Raw genomic sequence first — 20,226 nt, 5'->3', positions numbered from 1 at the left:
GATACAAAAATAGCTGTTCAGAAACAGCACACCTAAGGAGTACTTTAATCAAACATTTAGGTTACCTGCCAAAAGGACCATGATCTCTTCAAAATGCAATGCGGATTAAAGTGTTATCTAACACAAGCAGAAAACTAACCTTGGAGTGGAAGTTCGAAATGTGTTCATCATAATTTTCATGTCTTTGGATAGAGAAACCAGCTTTTTCAGCTAGATTGCAAAACTGGTTTAAAGTATTCCCTCTGTGTGGAGCAAATACCATTGCTTTTCCCTGGAACATTAAAAAGAGAATTTATACATTTTTTAAATTGGAAAGGAATGAGATATAACATATACCTGACTAAGCTTTTAATATACACAGGTTGGAAAAGACAATTGTTCTCTTGGTAAAGTATGAAAACAGGATAATATAAATCATTGTTCAAAATATGCAATATTTCCGTGATTAAACAAAAGCAAAATAGAAACTAATAAATTCTTTAGAGAACTGCCAACTGCAACACATCTGCTCCTTTTCACATAATAGCAGTGTCTACAAATTACCTAGCTAAAACACAGTAAAGGCATACAAAATATACCCTCAATGCAAAGCCATTTGTTAGCTCATGACCACACAAAGACTGTAAATAATATTTTTCTATTTTTACTCTCATGCATAGAAGAGTACCTCCCATTTGATGTCAGTGGAATTACAACGGGGCAAAATGGAAGACAAATGAGACCCAACCATTTTTTTTTTAAAAAGATGTTTTAAACTACCTGAGCAATGCAACTGAATTCAACCCTAAACGCAAAAATTGCATTGAAAGCACAACTTAATATTCTTGCATAGTAATTTGTGATCTTTCAAGATGATCAGGCCATTTATGATGCCCAGGCAATATGTTATGGTCCATTAGCTAGTAGTTTATTCATCCTTCTGTATTTAAGAAAACAAGAATGCTTTACCTTGAACTGATAGATTTTAGACACCCTGTGTGAATTATTTGCCCCAAACCTCACCTACTTGATATAGCATCTCTTAGAATCTTATTTGCAAAATTAATTCTAATTGGTTGAGTATTATGCTCTGTCACTTGGAATGAAAACCGGTTGAAGAGCTGTAAACAAAGGTTAATACCAACAAGCAGTGTATCAAATTGAGGTGAACACAAAGTTTACTGCAAATTCTTTTATTTAACTTCTATATTAATGACAGCTAAGAGTAATTTGTGAGATGCTGTAACCAAACAAACAGACAAAAAAATTTTTGTAGGAATCTAAACAAATTACAGAATTCATTATACACTGTAGAAGAATATTTGGCTAATGAAAATGCAATTTCATGTATCAGGAAAAATAAAAGAAAAAAAGATTGAATGAAAGAAAGTCAGTAAGAATTCAGGAAATTTATAATGTTGATACACTTAGTGAGGAGGATAAATGACAAATCTATGTGCCACAGCACATGCACTCATACACTGAGACAACACTCGGTGAGGCAGCAAGAAAAACTACGTCAGTATCTATGGTACTAATGTGTACAGAAAAGACTGCAATCATTAATACCATAGCACTGTATTTATTCTCACAATGTCTCCGTGAGATAGAGAAATACTGTTATCCTCATCTCATGGGAAATTTAAGCACAAAGGAGACCAAGGGCAATACCCAAAGCAACTCAGTTTTGCTCACTGGCGTAGCTGTAACTTTCATTTTGTGGCTAAATAATTTTATGTGCAAAGGAGTGTAACTCCCACTAAAGGAACTGGAATTGCTTATGTAAATGTTAGGTCTGAATATAGGCTCAGGATGAAAAACATTGAACACTGGAAATTCACAATCAGCATGAAATGTGCCGTAACTTCCCTCACATCCTTGGCATGCTTTAATGTTATCAGGCAGAAGTCAATAGAAAAGGGAGCCTTCCGCCGAGGATCCTCCTCCTGCTCCCATCCCATGCTCCCTAAAATGCTGTTCTGCAGAGACCCTCCTAACAGAAGGAGGATGAGACTCCTCTGGGAGTCCCTCATTTTCACAAGCAACTTCACTGTAATGGGAAACATGTACCCCACCCAGGGCATTTACTGACACCACCATTTGTGGGGATATCAGCAACGGTTGAACTTTTTGAGTTTCTTGGGGTACCAAGTTCAATGTCAGTCACAGTTCCAGCAGCTTTGATGAGGCAGAAAGGTTCATACATCATCCCTGCTGCCCTTACAGATTTCAGTTTGAAGTCAGCAAACTATGCAATCAGTCCTTCTCACACTGTATAGATTAAATACTTCAAATTTAATTTGAAAGAGAAATACAGTAAAATAGAGTATAACATGGTATATCTCTTAAAACCAGATTGAAAATCTTGAAATAACTTCAGAAAAGCAGAATGGTCCTTCATGGACATCACCACACCGTTCCTTTTGGCCTGCTCATTAGCTGGCATAAAAAGCCATTCCTCAATTGAATTTAGTGCACGTCTAAAACACTTGAGGATCTCGCCATTGCTGACTAAAAAAAAATAAAAAAAAGAAAAAATGAAGCATGATTAAGTTTATCACTACAATAAAATAAAATCAGATACTGGAGATAGTGTGGTCACTTCTAGCCTAACATAATCTTGGCTTAAAGCAGTTTCAGATCAATTGCCTGATTTGTATAATTCTGCTACCTGTTGTGTAGGATTGCATTCACATTTCTGATTTTAAAATCAGACAACATGGTTTAATAACATCCAATTGACTTCACTGGGATTTTGAATTATGGATTTGGGAATTTATAATTTTAAAAATTCACACTTTTATTACAAAAATATGCAAAAAACTGTTTATTATTTGTGAGAAACTAAATGCATATTTTAATTATAGGGAAAAAATAAAATTAAATGTAGGTAAATCAAGTAGCTTGCTTAGAAGAGGAATATAATAACGCTCCTCAAGATGAATTTCTCTGGTGTAAAATTTTAGTGTCTAATTCTGGGAACTGGTTTTCAGATGATGCTTGCCTTTGTAACAAATTCAGATAAGAAGTCTCAGTCACCAGTAATTCTGCAAGCTGCTCATTTCTGCCTACATGCATTCATGTCCTTCCTTCCTGTGCCAACACAACCGTCCAAGAAGCCATACTATGTATCAGGTGATTGACATGAAGAGAATCCCTCTTTCCAGGAAGAAAAGTTACTGAGGACACACACAGTTCTGCGACATTACAACGTCATAAGGATGGCATCAGCCACAAATAACTACAAATAACATCCTTAATGCAAAAGGAAATAGCAAAGATAATTCTTTATAAAGAACAGTGAGAATAGATTATCTGTGCTCAATCTCTCTTTCAAGTCAATTTTTAGAATACTTGTTATTTTCTATTTACTCTATTTTTTTTCAAATTTTCTGCTCTGTTATTTTTCTGAAATTCTTTTATTCTAGTTATACCTGAGTTGTTAACACCTGAAAGATGTCTTTCATCTAGATGTGTCTTTCATTTGTTTCTTTGTCAATTTGCCAAAATATTACTAATAATGAAATATAACTTCTACTTTTGAGACAAATGAACTCATGCAGAAAAGTGAACTTAATCAAAATAGTTTACAGCTTAGCTTGGGCATTTAATAAAATGCACTCTGATGTTACCCTTGGATTTAAAAAGAGCAATATAGAACAGGAAAAATGATAACTAAATGTGATTACATCTTCTCTTGGGATCTCAAATGAGCATATGAATGACACAGGTCCTTCAAGTAAGAGCATATACTTGATGGCATATCTCTTTAACTGCCTTTTTTCTTAACAAGGAAGCTCACTTAAGACGTCCATGCTCCCAGGTTCTACTGCAGAGTCTTTTGCTGTCCTCTTATTTATGAATAACAATTACCTGTAAAGCCATTTCGTAACTGATATCCATTCATATGGCCATGATCTGGAGGCAAGGAGCTGATGAGAGAAAGGAACTGTGGTCTAAAATACATGTACAGGCTGAGCTAATAATCACACCATGCATATGACAAGAAAAAAAGCCATCTCCTTTTACATCATTTACATTCACAAAGAATTGTAGTTCACCTGCCCAAAAAAGGCATATTCTGAATTTGAATTAACTGACCACAAGCAAGAAAGTCAGGAAGGTTTTGGTTTAAAGCCAGGTTAACAATTCCTGGACTGTTTACAGACTCGAGCTGTAAAACACTAGTAAAAATTCAGGCTGCTTTACCCTCACCATATTTTAATTCACTTCCTCCACTTGAGTTAGCCAGCCCAGTTAAAGAAAGTGTGTGTGTACATATGCACACGTACACATGCTTTTGTCAATACAGACTACCATGACAAGTGAGAGAAAAGAAACTAATAGCTATTACTCCACTCCAGCTAAAAGCTCTAGCTAGGTCACAGTTACTAGGGCATCTCTTATACACTTCCTGCTGCTCATACTCTTTCACAACATCTTTTCATGCTAGCAGTGCAGTGGCCTATGGTGGTATCTGAATAACTATGTGAGGGAACTGATCCGGGAAAAAAAAAATTTTTTTGCCTTTTACTGATTTCAGATAATGTTTGTGTTCCAAATCACCTAGAAGTCCTCAAAATTATTGTGTACGGGCAGCTGACGATATAACACCAACATCAGAACGCATAACTGTGGCCATGAGTTCACTATATCACCCTTGCTTCTACTGATAAAAATATCTGGGTAACATTTTCCCCAGGGTGACTACATTTCTCCTGTCTGCCTGGCAGCTTTGATCCACATCTCATTAAAATCATTCAGTCTTAAGTAACTTGCCTTAAGTCACTCAGGAAAGTCTATGATAGAACCAAGAATAGAAACCTGATCACTCTTAGCAAAGAATGGGATTACTTACATGGCTAAAGTGACTCAGTTTCTTAAGTCTTTGCATGTTTGAGTCTTATATTCCTTATGTAGAGAAAATCTCTCATAAGAAAAGTAAGACGAAATTCTTAAATAAAATTTGGAGAATGTATCGTTAACACTAAATAGCTTTGTGTTGAAGTGGAAAATTTACCATGCTGAAAGATTTGTATGGCAAGAGTGAAAGGTACAATTCTGTTTCCTTCTTTCACACTTCCCTCATGTGTTTTCTCCTATTCCCTTTTTGATCTCTCTCTCTCTCTCTTTTTAATTAGATTCAAGATTATTTGTTGGTTATAAATATGTGCATGTAACAGTTTCATTTTGCCTGTAAGTCTCTCAGGTTTATTTTAATAACCTAGAAGAATGAGATACATAAAATATTTTCTTAGTGACACTCATGTAGAATACTTAACATTTTATTAAAAGCTTGATTTCACTGTATTTTAAAATTGAAAATGTGTAAATACAAGGTCTACTTCATGAAAAACAAAAAGTTTTGTGCTACAACATATGCATAAGGGGTTTATTAATTTCATAATAAACAGAAATGAAAAGAAAAAAAAATTCTTTCATAATAAATAAATACACAATGACAAAGGTTACAATTGAAGGGATTACAAATGACAGAAGCCAACATAACAACTTTCAATATCATACTTTTACTTTAATATGAAGACATTATTATCAAAGGAAAATACTCGAGAAACGCTTTGATAAAAATAATCTCATGCTATCTTTGAAGCGGTTTCATTTATTTTACTACCCACTGTGTTCCTTATCAGAAGGCCAAGTATAAGAAGTTTCCTAGTTTATGATTAGGAAAGAATCTGATAGATTAGAAGACTCAATTGAAGTTGGACATAATAAGTATTAAAGTATTACATGACATTAATCCTGCCATTCCATTACTCTCTCAATCATTGTGCACAGACTAATTATTCTGAAGCCAGTGTTCAGGAGAAAATAGAAACATACTTACACTGGGTTGGAGTAATCTCTTTATTGCATCAACAAGGCTAGCTCTGTACTGGTCCAGAAACAGGCTGACATTGAGAAGAGAACAGAATCCAGATTAAAATGGGTTTTCAATTCTAATGATACTAATGCAGATAAGTACAAGGCTAATTACATATGTTTACACAATGCTGTAAAAGAGAAACTGTGGTCTACATTCCTGTGGTCCAATTCAAGTACTTTTTAATTAAAAAATAAACAAAAATAGGTGAAGCATGAAGCAAATATAATCTAAACCAAAGCTCAAATATCAGCACGAACCTTTGTGAGGCTGAAATTCACAGATCACATATACATGCTATTAAAATACCACCCTATCAGAAATCAGAATCAATACACTGTGATACAAAGCTAACATTTTACATGCTTTCTGTACAAGGGAGGGTGGAATTTTTAGAAGTATCTTCTATTGTACTTTGGGTGCTATTATTAAAGGTATTTTTTTCCCTTTTCCCTTTACAGTTGTAGCATTAATTCATTATTATGTATTATGCAGATTTTTTTTTCTATTTTTACATCTATCTCTATTTTTCCACAGAAAATTTTACAAGCCCCTAACTCCTCACTCCCTCAAATGCTGTTCAAACACAATGACCCAGATCATACAGAGTTGTCCTCCCTCAAGATTGAAATCCTTCATCTCCTGCACTGAGAGCAGTAAAGTCAATTTTCCCATGCAACGTTGCCACATGCTCATCCCTATTTTGGCATGATTACCTCATGGTTTGAGGGGATAATCCATTCTTCATGCCCCTCAGTACCTTAATGTATATACTAATACTGGCAACCAGGGTGCCAATCATTCCTGACGAGATATTTGTGGACAGGTAGTTAATGTGGATGAGAGACATTCACAATTGTTAGTGAACAACCATCAGATAGCAACCAGTGCTTTTCAGTCCTTACTACCATGGGCTGCATTTATATTGGTAATTCAGATAACAAAGACTCCTATCAAGCAGGCCATAAATAATGTGATTCTTTCTTCATTATTTTTCATTCTTTCTCTGTAATAAAACTACTTCCAGTTTCTGTCAAGCTTGAGTTCCACACTAGAAGGCATTTTGTCCATTCTTTATGGTGCTTTTCTACAATCTCCATTCCTTTTTACTAAAATGACACTTCCCGAAGGGTGGGTGATTTTTTTCCAGGTTTGAAATTTCTAAATAAATATATGAAAACTGTGGCCAGCTAACTGCGAGCCAGTCAGTAAAAACAGAATATGTGTGGATAGGTAAGGACACTCTACAGTTACTAAAGAGAATACAATATTAAGTATGACAGGGTGAAAGAGCTGTATAAGAAATGCAAATTTTCCTACTCAGGAAATAAAAAAAGAGCCTTGCCAGCAACCAAATATCAATGAAAACTGGCAGACTCCCACGCTGTTGGAAAATATGTAGACTGGCTATCCATCTACCACACATTTCTTAAAGAACATTTTGTATAGAAGTATTACATTTTTAATTTCTTCAGGAAGATACTGAATTACTGGATGATAAGCAGTAGATGCAGTGGATGACTGACAGCCTGTCCAAAAGGAAATTCAAATTTTAGCAATTGGCATGATAGCTGCTCTTCAACCTTGATTAATCTTATTGGAAGAAATGGACAAATATTTGTTTAAAAACAATTTGTTCAATTCAATGAAACTGCAGTTGATCTCTGTAATGTCTCCTGGGAGCTTTAATCACACTCATTTCAGGTAGGTCTCTGTACAGACAAATACCATAAGACATTACTTTGCCAGGAACATGGCCACCTGCAGAAGACATGGAATACAGTGCTTGAGTTCTCTCCAAAAAGAATATCTAAAAATAATGAATTTTCTTCAACATGAAACATCACAATTTTGATGCACTTTTCCAGAGAAAAAGTTCATTTTTCAGGGACCTTCATACCATTCTGTCTTTTTACAACGAGATGGGGGCACAATTACTGCTACCAGTCTCATTCCTTTGCAGTAATATAATTATAGGTCTTTGTTCACCAGGAACTTCAAATATTCAGGTGATCTGCCAAGAGATTGGCCAACTTCAAGGATACCATTTCTGACTGACACCCACTTGATATTTGAGTGTTAAAGGAGACAGAACTGAGACCTGCCACATACTCTGACCAGAGGGAGCATGGAAGAACATTTCTAGTTTCTCTCTGAGCTGGGGTATGCCCCGGATGAGGAAAAACCAGAAGTTGTCAGATGATCTGTGATGCGTATAGGTCCAGCATAGGATTTGGCCCATGGAAGGAGATTTAGTCACGCAATTCCTCTTAGCAGTAGCATTTGTAGGATTAAACACTAACATAGTATACTGAATATGTACCCCTTGGAAAATCCTTTAAAGCTCATTCAAATTACATAATATATTGTTCTAAACCACTCTCACTTTGTTCTCATACCTCATTTTAAATTTGGCTTGGATCACTTTGGTGGGCTCAGTATTTTTTCCATGAAAAATGTGATATAAGTTCTTTTTTATACAAAAAATATCTCATGTTTATGTAGAAAGGAACCTGTGAAAATACCAGTGTAGGACAAGAATAAAAAGTTTTTTGGGGGCCAGAAAAAATTTATGATCTTGGCAGTAAAAAGGCAAGAACGTGGTTTATGATTTGGCCTTTGTATAGGCAGTGCTGTTAATCTGTAAACTCACATGTAAGTTTACACCAAAGTCGTATGTAAGCAAGTCACAATGAAACATTCAATAAAAAAGGTAGATTCTTTCTTCATTCCTTGCTGCTGTTTTGTCCTGTTATCTTGTGCCTGGCACGTGCTCACATTTTATAGACTGCAATGTGAACTTATTCTTTTTGCATATTTTCCATTAGAAAAGGAACTTAGTTTACAGGTATACTTCAGAAATGATTACATTTACAGGTAGTGAGTGCCCTGAGTAAGAGTCACTTTTAGTTGACCTTCACTTGCGTGGCTAACATAAACCAAAACAACGTTCTACACTGTTAGATTACAATGCACTTGAAAGTGTGGGCAAGAAAACAGACTTGAAATGAATAATAGATTTAAACTGAGGAAGAATAAAAATCTTACTGCATTCCTGCAGAAAGATTTCTTTATATTAAATGAAATACTAACAGGAAGAAATGGGTATATTTTAAGTTACCTAAAGAATATTTTCAGTTCAGTTTTGCATTCCTGGTGAATCCATGACTCCTCGTGACTTCAGCAAGTCTCAGCAGTGAAAGTAATGGGGGACAGGCCAGCCACCTTCTGCAGTGAAAATCCTTGCACATGTGCCAATCTTTAAGAATACAATCACTTTAACTACATAAAGTTGGATACTATGCATTTACAAGGTGATACTGATGTTTTAGAACATATTCTATCTCTGCATTAAAATTATGTGTAAAAAATCAGTTTGCAAAAACCTGCAAGGCAAAGATTTTTCTGCTAGCTCTCCCTTAATGACCCTGGCTGTTTTCTCAGACTAAAAATCCCAGCAACTTTTTTCTTACCTTCTTTATTTGTCTTAACAAAGAAAATAATCAGAAATGTGAGGCTCCTAGGAGCTTTGGACAAGTTTTGTCTGTGGCCCATCCAGCAGACACCTGTTATTTCTTCTCTGTAGTCATACTCACGCTCACATTTCCAGCATCTGCTTGACCTTGTACCTATAAGCACAGGTCAAATGAAAGTTCAGAATTCTGGCAACCTCACCTGGCCTTGAAAATGCCCCTTAAAAAAACGAAGTGAGTGGATATGCTCTAAAAATTCCATTATTTCAGTAATTTCTTCCTAGTATCCTTTTTCCAGGTGTGGGCTTGCTGAGATATATATTTTTTTCCTTATTTTTTATCTCACAGTTGACATTTTACAAGTTATTTCGGAACTGCTGAGCCATGAAACTATTTTTATTGTCAAAATCCTGAATGGTTAAATAATGACTAGCTTTTACCATTTGCCTCATATTTATTTTATAATCTAGTTGAGCTTCTAAATTTAGTTGTTAACTAATAGACTGTCTGTTCTGGGAAGTAACTTATTTTCCACCCCTGCGCACAAGGTTTATGAACGCCTAACTGTAAATATATGAATATAAACACATCGCCGCTTGTTGTAATCACGTACATTTTTACTTGAACCTCCATGTGGATTTGGAATATGTTTATGAATAGAGCTTGTTTTCATGTAAATAGGATCAAGCAGTACCACTGGTTAGCTATTCAGGGAATCAGACAATATCACCCTTGCTGGAAATACTTCAATAAAAATTTATCCATGTACCTAATATTTGAACTCAGATTTTTTGCTTTATAGTTCTCTTTTCTAATCCCAGATTTTATTGACTGACAATGAGCAATATGGTGGTGTTAAACTAAATACAATCTCTCCTATCTGTTTTTATCACTGAATACTTCAGGTTTCAGCTGTGGAGCTGTAAGAAAAGAGATTTCTTTTCCTCTTCACTGACAGCCCAAAAATTCAGAAAGCAAAAATCCTGCCAACAGTTCTAAAGCCAATTCTATATATCAGAAGAGAAATACATGAAAATGAAAAGAAGATTTGAGTTTGATAAAGCAAGGAACATTTTTTTTTTCCCCAGCTTTTTCGTGTATCAGAAAATCTAGTGTCCGTAACTAAGAGAATGATTTTTTAAAGAAGCAAACAATAAAGGGATTTCATGCTTATTAAACTAGATATGTGGGCACTTGGAAGAAAACAGAGGCAATTTCTGAATAAAAACACGTACTTTAAACTAACCTGCACATTTCTATTTATTTTTTAGGAATCCATAAATATTTATACACTTACCTGCATCGTAAGTGCTTCAAAATAAACATACAAAACGCGGGGATTGCAAATGCATAATGTATTTTACCTGTCATGTGTGATTCTTTGTTTCCTAAAGAAACTACACTATTTCTAAAAAGACCAGGACGAGTATTAGCAAGACTATTACTGGCAAAAAAACCCACTAACTTAAGTCTCTCTCTGCTGTACCCACAGCACAAATAGGATGACATGGTGTGAGTATCAAGAATACAAGAGATGGCACAGCCAGGTTGTTTTGATATTTGCGTGAAGAACAAATTTAACTCTAAATCTCTTGGCAAGACCTTGCTTCACCCACATAATCTGGAGAACATCCATATGTGAGCCTTGTCTAAGCCTCCGAGAAGACTGCTGCCCTCCTGCTCATGTCCGCCAGCACTCTGATCTGACTTTCATACTTAATCTGATCTAATCCTGCCCAGCATTAACTTCATCTGTGCAATGAAACCTGGAGTATCCATTCTAATATTTGGTGAGGAAGGCATTTACTAAATTACTTGCTGAAATCATATGGTGTTGTTTAGCTCCTTATTTTAATCAGATGATGCATCTCTGAGGCACATTATCAGCGATTAGTTAGAAACCCTCCTCTGTCCTTTTTGGGAACAAAGAACTCCTCTGAAATTAAATGAAGCACTGTTGCATTCTGCAAACAAACAGGTATTAGAAATAGGAAAAAAGGAGGACTAAATACACTTTCTCTGGTGTTATACAAAAATGATAACTTTTCTGAAATCAGAAGAGTTTGCTTAGATAGCAAAACGTCAAATAAAAATAAAAACAATTAAAAAAAAAGACTCTACAGGAATATTTATCAGAAGCCTCTTAAAAAGAACATTGTTTAAAAAGACAATAGACAGCTTCACACTTTTCCTTCTCTTTTTCCTTTAACTGTTTCTCAGTAAGATACAGAAATCTGCTGCACTGAGCTATCTTAGAAAGTCCTTGTTTTCAGAATTTGGTCCTTTACAACGTGCAGTGCAACAAAACATAAACAGCTTTTTCTGGTTTAGATATTTAAAGGGTCAGGAGGAAATATTAATGAAAGACAGACTTACTTCAAAATAACTACTATCCTAAATTAAATCTGCAAATCTCTTTTTACATTTAACTTATATATTGCAAACAATTAATAATTCGCCATTTAAAAAGCACACTGTAAATAAAGCAAGCACAGTTCTACAAATTTGGTATCAATAATGGTTTCTGTCAATAAAATCTATTTGCATAAATTATTAAACAATATTCTGTATTGCAGCAAGTATCCATCTTTTCATAAATTAAACGGTGTACTCTGATTTTTTTTAACTAAGAATTCTCTTACAATTAACATGTGCCACTGTAAATAACGTAAAGCCTTTTTCTACGAATACTGCTGTCAAATTGATTTAAGAAGCAGAATGTCATGGGGAAAAAAGGGTTATGAAATCTTTTTTTCCTTGGAAAGATTTTCCAGGGAGCAAAAAAATATATCCCCTTATATCAATAGTCAGATCTTTCCTAAGAAGTAAGCTAATTGAGCTGTTTGTGTTGATAAACTCCCTTTTCTCCAGACTGTTCCTCACTGAGCCATAATTATTTGCAATTTGCCTAAGTCGTCCATTTACTGATACGTCAAGCATGAAACAGAGGCAATTCCAGAAAATGGAAATGCTTCTCAAAATCAATCTTTGGGAAATAATGTGGTAGAAGTTACTGTGTGATAGAAGACTACCTTATAACTGTCACATGGAGATGAATATTAATTTGTTGAGGTTAAGGTGGCTTTGTGCTTCATTTGTTGACTTTGCTTAGCCATCAGCAAGCAGCACAGTACAATTACTCCAGCAAAGCTATTTTTCTAACATGAGTTTTATGATTTTTATGTACTTACCAGTCAGCACACATAACAATGTCAAAATGTCCTTCCAGTTGAGAGACATCTGTCTCATTATCCCATCGTAAAATGCTGGAGGAAAAAAAGATTTTTTTAAAAAATGAAGAAAAATAAAAAAGGACTTACATTTTTCATCTTGAGATTTTAAAAATATTAATATCATTCTATGTTACATAGGCATGTTTTTAAGAGCATACACTTGTTACCTTCAAAAACGAATGTAAAAATATTACTCTGTATTTTTCAGTTTTAAATTTCAAAGGCAAAGAGCCACCTTTTAATTATATCAGAAAGACAATCCACGCAGGTTCTGATGAGTGGATCACCAACAAACATTCATTTCTGAGTTAGTGACACCTGTATGGCCTCAGATTTTTGCCCCTAAGCACCACTGCACGAGGAAGCGAAGCCTGAGTATTGACAACCTGAAGGAAATAGGAATTTGCAGACCAAATGGATCTTCGTTACATCTGGCAGGCGAGCCAGCCGTGTTTCTCACTGATGAAGTGAGCATTCACTTGGGCTCAGGGGAGGAAGGACAGGGCGAAAGAATGCCAAGTTTAACTCTGGTGCTGGCTATGTCACCTCAGGCAAGCTTAAAAACACAGCAGCGCTTCGTCAACACCTAATCTCTTCTAGGTGATAAGTTATTTAATTCTGAGATACCTAATAACAGGCAAGAATGCACTTTTGTGCAAAGTTCTTCTTTGTTTATAAATGCTGCCAATTTATGTAGCTGCCACAAAGGATTTCGGTGCTTGGCTCCTTTTTAAAAAACAGCAAACCAGTGTTGGAATTTATGGCATACTTAAAATATCATTACCCCAAAGATTCAAAGCTGCATTTCTATTTCTAGGCTATTTTTAAGGAAAAAAAAAAAAGAAAAAGAAAAAGAATCCATCTTCCTTTTTCATTTCCTGGTTATTTATAATAGAAAGTAGATAAATATTTATGGGAAAAGCACTTGTGGGGGAAGGGTCTAATCTGATCTTGTCAGGTTGTGCATGCTTATCTCAGGTTTTTATGAGTCTTGACCAAATAGACCCTTTAGTCTTCCCACAGCTATAATCTACTCCTGGTTAAAAGCCATCTCCATTCACATACTAGTCCTAATATTTAACTGAGGATCAGTTATAATGCATTCATTCAAAAATGTTCACTAAGTATGCAGGAAAAAAAGAATTTTTTTTCATTTGCTATACTCTGTGCAAAATGTTGGTGGATATATAGGTCAATTGAGATAGACTCACCGAGAATTGAAGTACTAGTACATGAGTATACATATGTAAACAGACACAAAATCTGACGGAGAATGCTTTCAAAAGATGGAAATTATGAAAGCAGAGGCCCAATTGGTTGGGACAGCTTTGAATATCTGGGTGCCAGTGTACCCAAACAGATCGGGACTCATTAGCCCGTTTTCCCTCCTGGAATTTACTGTGGCAATCCAAAGAGAGAAAAGAGTAGATTAATTTAATTCCCCCTCCCAAATTGAAAGTATTCCAGATTTTAGAAGCCTAGGTAGCTTTGCACACTGGCACGCAGCAGGCATCCAGTAGTGGAAAGTGACAAAGGAGAGTTCTCACTCTCAGCTGCTGGCTGCCTGCTGGCTACCAGCAGCTTTTTCAACCCTGTTTCCGTGGAAACTTAGGTTAGAATGGTGAAAATTAGGTAAAGGTAAGTTTTGTGGTTTTAAAGCACGCACTCTAATATTTTAAGAATCTTGAAGCAGAACTGGAAATTGGTAGATGAACTGTGAGCCTTAAAAGGCCACCTTTGGTTCTCATTGCTACAGAAACAGAGATCTGATCAGTACCACTATAGGGATTTGAATTATGATTTTTTTAACCCATATATTTACTATACTTCACACACACAATTAGGAAGGCAGTCTCCTGGAAAACAAAATCTCTCCCATGTTACTGTCAGATTTGCACTGAGCACCAGAACACAGCATTTTCTCTGTACATCCATTTTAGGCACAAGGGAGATGCTGCAGGTAGGCAAAATAAGCTATAACACTGGGCAAAATCTGGAGTAGATGACTTGCCAGAAGCATGAGCAACATGGTTGGCATGTGTGTTGCAACAAGGACTGAGCCAAGGGCCCCAACATTCAGCCATAAGCCAGTCTTCCTCCACTTCCCTGATGTTGCACTAGGGCTGATCTTGGTCACTAGATCCAGTATTGTAGTTTTGCAAAGATCAGTAACAAATTTAAATGTAAGATTTTTGAATTCGATTTTGCCATTAACATTCAGAAGTATAAGGAAAATCTTCATCCTGAGGGGGAAATAACCATATAAACTAATTTGTATAAAATAAATAACACAATGGGAGTCATTCTGATCTCACTCAAGATGTATGCACACCACTGGGAAAGGTGGGACTACAAGCTATATATCCTTGCTATCCTTAGACAAGTGTAAATATTACCATTAAGTGAAGCACAGCTAGGGTACATGTAGCTCAATACAGACTGCAATGTTGGAAATTGTAGGTAGCTTAATCTGGGCTACCCTATCTACACTGTTATCTGTTCAATGCTTCCACAAATTTGCATGAGCTGCAATCATACATCTGCATCTGCACCTGTAAAGCAGACATGCCCCCTCGTATTAGGGAATCAGAAATAATTCTGCTCAGAGTCAGCATTATTACATCATTAACACTGAAGTCAGAATCAGCCTGATTCTGAATCAAAATCACATAATTTCAATTCTAGGGAAAGTAGTGAATCAGAGTCAGGATATGTATAAATACCATCAACTACCAATAAGATCTCCTATAATATAAATGCAATTCCTGAATTTGAAGAACAGCAAAATCCACTGATAATGCAAAACCACTGAGATATGTGAAGATGTGTTTAAATGCATGTGACCCATATATGCTTTATGTACTTCTAGGGATTGTTGAGGACGTGATTCATGGACTCAGTTGTAAGATCTGAAATGAATACCAAAGTCGACATAAAGTAAGAGCTGACAGCATTTCTATTTAAGGAAAAACAATGCTAGAAAACTCAGAAGAGTGTTAGCAACAGAAATAAGAAAAGATCAGTCTTCATGAAGTTTCCTATAAAAAATAGAAATAAAATGAAACTGTGTCATGCCATAAAAAGTCTTTTTTATGTCAGTATCATGCTGAATGCAGCACAAAAAAATACAAGCCTTGGTAATCCATCCTTCTTGTTCCTTTTCCAGTGATACAAAATTAGTAGATGTAAAACAGACTATTTTCAGAAATAGTAAAATTCAGAACATATTTTATTTCTTATTGATTATTAAATAATAAATAAGGATTAAATATTAATATGAGGATCGTGGTGCCAAACAATTGGGAAGCCTGAGAAGATTTCCATAACATTGTTTATTTCAGTTAGCTTGAATTCTTTGGGTGGTCATCTTGAATGGAAATAGCAGATAAGAGCAAGAAAATTTGTGAGTTCAAATTAGGAAAGAAAAATAAAGTTTCTGAAGATTCAAGATATTTGTTTTCCACTTTTTTTTTTTCTTCAGAAAAATAAGAAATTTTAAATCTATAATATTTGTAAACCTTTGTTTTGAGGGAAGATGCTACAGTACTAACAAACAGTTGAAATTACTTTGTAAATTTGGAAAGTGTACTTTATGATCTACTCCTGCCTAAATCATACTGTCGATGGCTTAAAAAAAAAGAAGATAAACACACAAACATTTAAAGCTGTGTGAAGCCCACTGCTGGCATTTATTTTGTGCTGGTTTATTTAACTTATACAGGTTATGTTTCTTGGAGTTGAAAATAAGCATTTGATTTCAGGAAAAAAAAAAAAAAAGAATCTGAAACCCACTGAAAATAGAAAATGTTTGGGGTTCTTTTTTTGGCTGTAAGATCAGAAATAACACAGGACCCAAGGGAAAAACACAATTGGAAAGACACGATTGTTAGTGTGTCTACTGTTAGTAGATGAACACTGCTCACCTGCCATTTAGGCCAAGATGATGGTGTCTGAAGCTTGGAACCCAATAATGTCTGCTCTATCAAATGAAGTTGACCAGATTTCAGCAGAAAAGTACCCACGTCACAAAGCTATTACTATAATTAGCAATCTTGATGGCAGTCCTAGCAAAAAGGACAAGAACTGAATGAGCTATGGAGAATGAACTATCCTCTCACAGACAGAGGTGGCTTCTGGTCAGAGAGAAAGCATACTAGCAAAACAGTCTGAGAAAATATGTACTGATGCTTTGGTTTCTGAGATCATCAATCTCACACCATTCTAAAGCATTAAATTTATTTAAAAAATAGGAAAGAAAAAGAATGAAAGCATGTTTATTAATTTCTTCATTTCTTTCTTCCTTTCTTTCTTTTCTTTTTTCCCCTCACTTATTTTTTAAATTGCCAAGCAGGCAAGATCAACTAAGAAAATAGATACTGAAAAAAGAGCATCCTTTCTTTAAGTACTACCAACTTACCCAACCCCCAAATATCCCTCTGTGTTTAAAAGAAGGAAAGGAAAAAAAGAAAAAACCACACCAAAACAGCAAACGTAACAAAGGCATTAAGGCACTTCCCCTGTATAGTAATCCTAATTTATGGAAGACAGTGTAGCAAATGTCAACATTCTTAACACTAGTGAAGTATCACAACAATCTATAACAAAAGACCTGATTTTACTGGGTTTTCACTTCTCATAAGAAGTTCCTCATTACTATTTTTATTCAAATTCTGTTATTCAGTGGTTGTTTAGGCAGGTAACTTACATTAAAAAACAAACAAACAAAAAAACCCCACAACAACAGCAACAACAAAACCAACAAAAACCCAAACCAAGTTAAGTCTTGGATAATAGAAACTTGAAACATTTCCAAGACTCTCTCAGATGTTTTTGAGATGAATGGCATAGGTTGGAGTAGCTCTCAAGTTAGCAAAAGACACATAGTACAAATACAGACAAAAAATCAAAATTAGAAGAAAGGACAAAAGACACAAAAGCCTGCCTTGCTTCAAACTGTATTAATAATTGTAATAAAGATTTTTTAAAATGCCCCAGTTAACAGATGAACATCTACCTAGTACCACTCTCTACCCACCTCTTCTTTTCATATTTTAATTTAGGTTTCAGTTTTGAAAAGTATTATCATTGGTATGTATACTGCTTCAGGCAAAAGATTGTGTCTGGGGATTTATATGACTTTTTTCTATGACATTAACCAAGCACGTTCATTAACACATTAACAAAAGGCATCACCAGGATGTTTCTCCACGTCTTGATCTTTGTTTGAGATTACTCAGTTTTGTACAAAGATCAAAAAGATGGATATTAACTACTGACAGAGGTGATGTATATACCTATCATTACAATTCCTCTGGAGTCTTTCAAGCTTGCCTGCTATCATTTCCCCGTCCTTATTTTTTCATTAGGCTTTTCTTATTTCTCCATCTTCAATCTTCTGCCTTTCTAAGTTTACTCACTTTGCTCTGTATACTTATCCATTATTTCACCCCCCACAATTCATAACTGGTATCAGGAGACCAAGGTTAAACTTCAAACATCAGGTAACATCAATTATTCTTCCTTTCCTCTCACACTTCAACACAGTTTGAGTGCAATATGTACAATTGCAGATGGAAATTTCCCATATTTCTGATAATTTTGCAGTGCCTCATCTCAACATCATCTTCCTTGAATTTTACTTCTGGGTTGTCTCATCCATAAATGCAAATCCCAGTACTCAACTCTGTACTACAGGGCATCTAGACTCATAACTCAGCTTCTTCCAAAGCCTCAGTGAGTGAGAAGCTCATTGCAAGGCTTCATTGTTACCTCCGTTACTTGATCTCTAGGGACATAACAATTACAGTCTATAATCTGGATTTTGTTTTGAGCCTCCTCTATATTTGTAAACCTCAACTCTGTTCAGATTTTGCCAATTTTCTTTGCATAACATCGCTTAGAAGTTTCCTGTCTACCCACTCCACTTTAACTCTTGACCATGTCATCATCACGAACATCTTAGCATTACAATATTGTTCTCTGCTGGAAAATGCAGTCTTTCCCTATTAATATTTATTCAGTAAGCTGCTGCAAAGATTGTTTTTCTTGCCTATAACCATGATCTTGTCACCTTTCTCTTTGTATTTTTCCAGGTAAGTTGCAAGTCTTGTCTTTCAAATGCTTCACAAAAGTTCACTTCCCTATTTGCTATCTCTCATTCAATATTGAAAGAACAAGTTCCTTCTTTAATCAGCCCTAATGTCAGCCTCCATTTTCCACTTAGCTTTTCAAGAAAGCACCTTTACAATTTTCTTCCACTTTGTTATCCACAAACAGTCACAAATTTACTCCATTATCCTTGAAATTCTCCTTTAAAATAGTGCCTACAAAAACTAGAAAGAGGTTAGGCTACTCTTGTGCCTCAACCCTTGTCCATCATGCTGACTACAGGTATCCTCATTATCCTTCCTTACAATATTTATCTCTGGTCTTAGGCCATAGACTTTCTAACTGAAATTGCCTTTTTGATATGTGTTCATGCAATTCTTGGTACAATTCATAGTGAAGCCTCATCACATTAAAGCAGTAACAAAAATGAAAGAAAAAACCCCAAACACCAAACCTAATTTAAAAAAAAACCAACAAAACAACCAAACAACAAAAAAACCTCACAAAACCAAAACACCAACAAACCCCACAATCTTAGCTTTCCTGCCTACAAGTTGCCTGTTATAAATGGATAATAAAGTTACTTAGTCCCCTTATTCCTCATTCTAAGAGTATCTAAGCAACATACAAAGGCTGCTCTGAAAGTAATGCCTCCTTATTTATTATCTTGGCCCATGATGCCTGAGGCAGATGTTGGTGGTATGGCAGTAGAGGACGAATCTTTCTATCAATATCCCATTCCACGTTGTTGCCGTGAGACAGATGGCAGTAGATGGGCAGTCTGACACAATGGCTTCTGACATGGAAGTGTGGATGAAGGAAAGATGTGTCACTGCATGCCACCTACTGACACTCAATGATGCTTGCTGAACGTTTATGGAAACAAAACTGGATGTGAGCACAGAGGGATGGTGGGTGGTGCTTTTCAGCAGAAGTCACAGCAGCAGTGGCTTACTTCCACTAGGGCAGATTTTTATAAGCATGGCGTGCAGGCTCTTGTTCATTGCTGGCGAAAATATACAGCTAATGGTGATGACTGTGAAAAATAGTGTTTTGTAGCTGAGAATTTGCTCTGTCTAATAATGTTATTGTGCTCCTTGCATCTGTTGTAGCTTCCATGGAAATAAATAGAAGGCATTACTTTTGGAGTGGACCACATATTTTGCTAAAATCTAAATGGGAATATTACAGTTATATGTCTTCAAAAATAACAGTATTAACACTCACAGTTTTGCTGTTACTAAATTTTTGGGGCATAATAAATACACTGCATATAAATACAGCTGTTTCAGACACATCACAACCCATCATTCAGCACAATTATTTTTTTAAAGAAGGGAGAATATCTTGTATAAAAATGTTATTAATAAAAAATTCTCAACATTGGTTTTGGGAAATTGCCTTTTCCTTTCTCTCCTCTGTATCAATTAATTCTAAATCATTATTTAGGAGACTGACTACAGTTTTTAGCAAGTTTCACGTAGCTCATTTCGCACAAAATGGATGGTACATTCTAATTCAGACTGACATGATAGAGTTTTTACTATGG

The 20,226-nt window shown here is 35.5% G+C and overlaps 1 protein-coding gene across 2 annotated transcripts in view; it reads right to left on the bottom strand.

Moving 5' to 3' along the window:
• CAMKMT (calmodulin-lysine N-methyltransferase) overlaps positions 1 to 20,226 on the bottom strand; it is a 196,776-nt gene that overhangs the window by 8,597 nt on the left and 167,953 nt on the right. The window contains exons 8-10 of one of the 2 annotated variants that reach the window (XM_010706776.3): positions 12,528 to 12,602; positions 5,828 to 5,891; positions 140 to 271 (exon numbers count right to left, since the gene is read on the bottom strand). In XM_010706776.3, the coding sequence (XP_010705078.1) occupies positions 140 to 271; positions 5,828 to 5,891; positions 12,528 to 12,602 (271 nt within the window). Of the gene's footprint in view, positions 1 to 139; positions 272 to 2,850; positions 3,912 to 5,827; positions 5,892 to 12,527; positions 12,603 to 20,226 lie in introns of those variants that run through there. The other variant, XM_031552384.1, reaches the window with a different exon arrangement.

This window comes from Meleagris gallopavo, chromosome 2 (genome assembly GCF_000146605.3).
Source record: "Meleagris gallopavo isolate NT-WF06-2002-E0010 breed Aviagen turkey brand Nicholas breeding stock chromosome 2, Turkey_5.1, whole genome shotgun sequence".
NCBI classification, from domain to species: Eukaryota; Metazoa; Chordata; class Aves; order Galliformes; family Phasianidae; genus Meleagris; species Meleagris gallopavo.
Note: the sequence above shows the minus strand (reverse complement) of the source record. Positions and strands in the feature narration are given on the sequence as shown.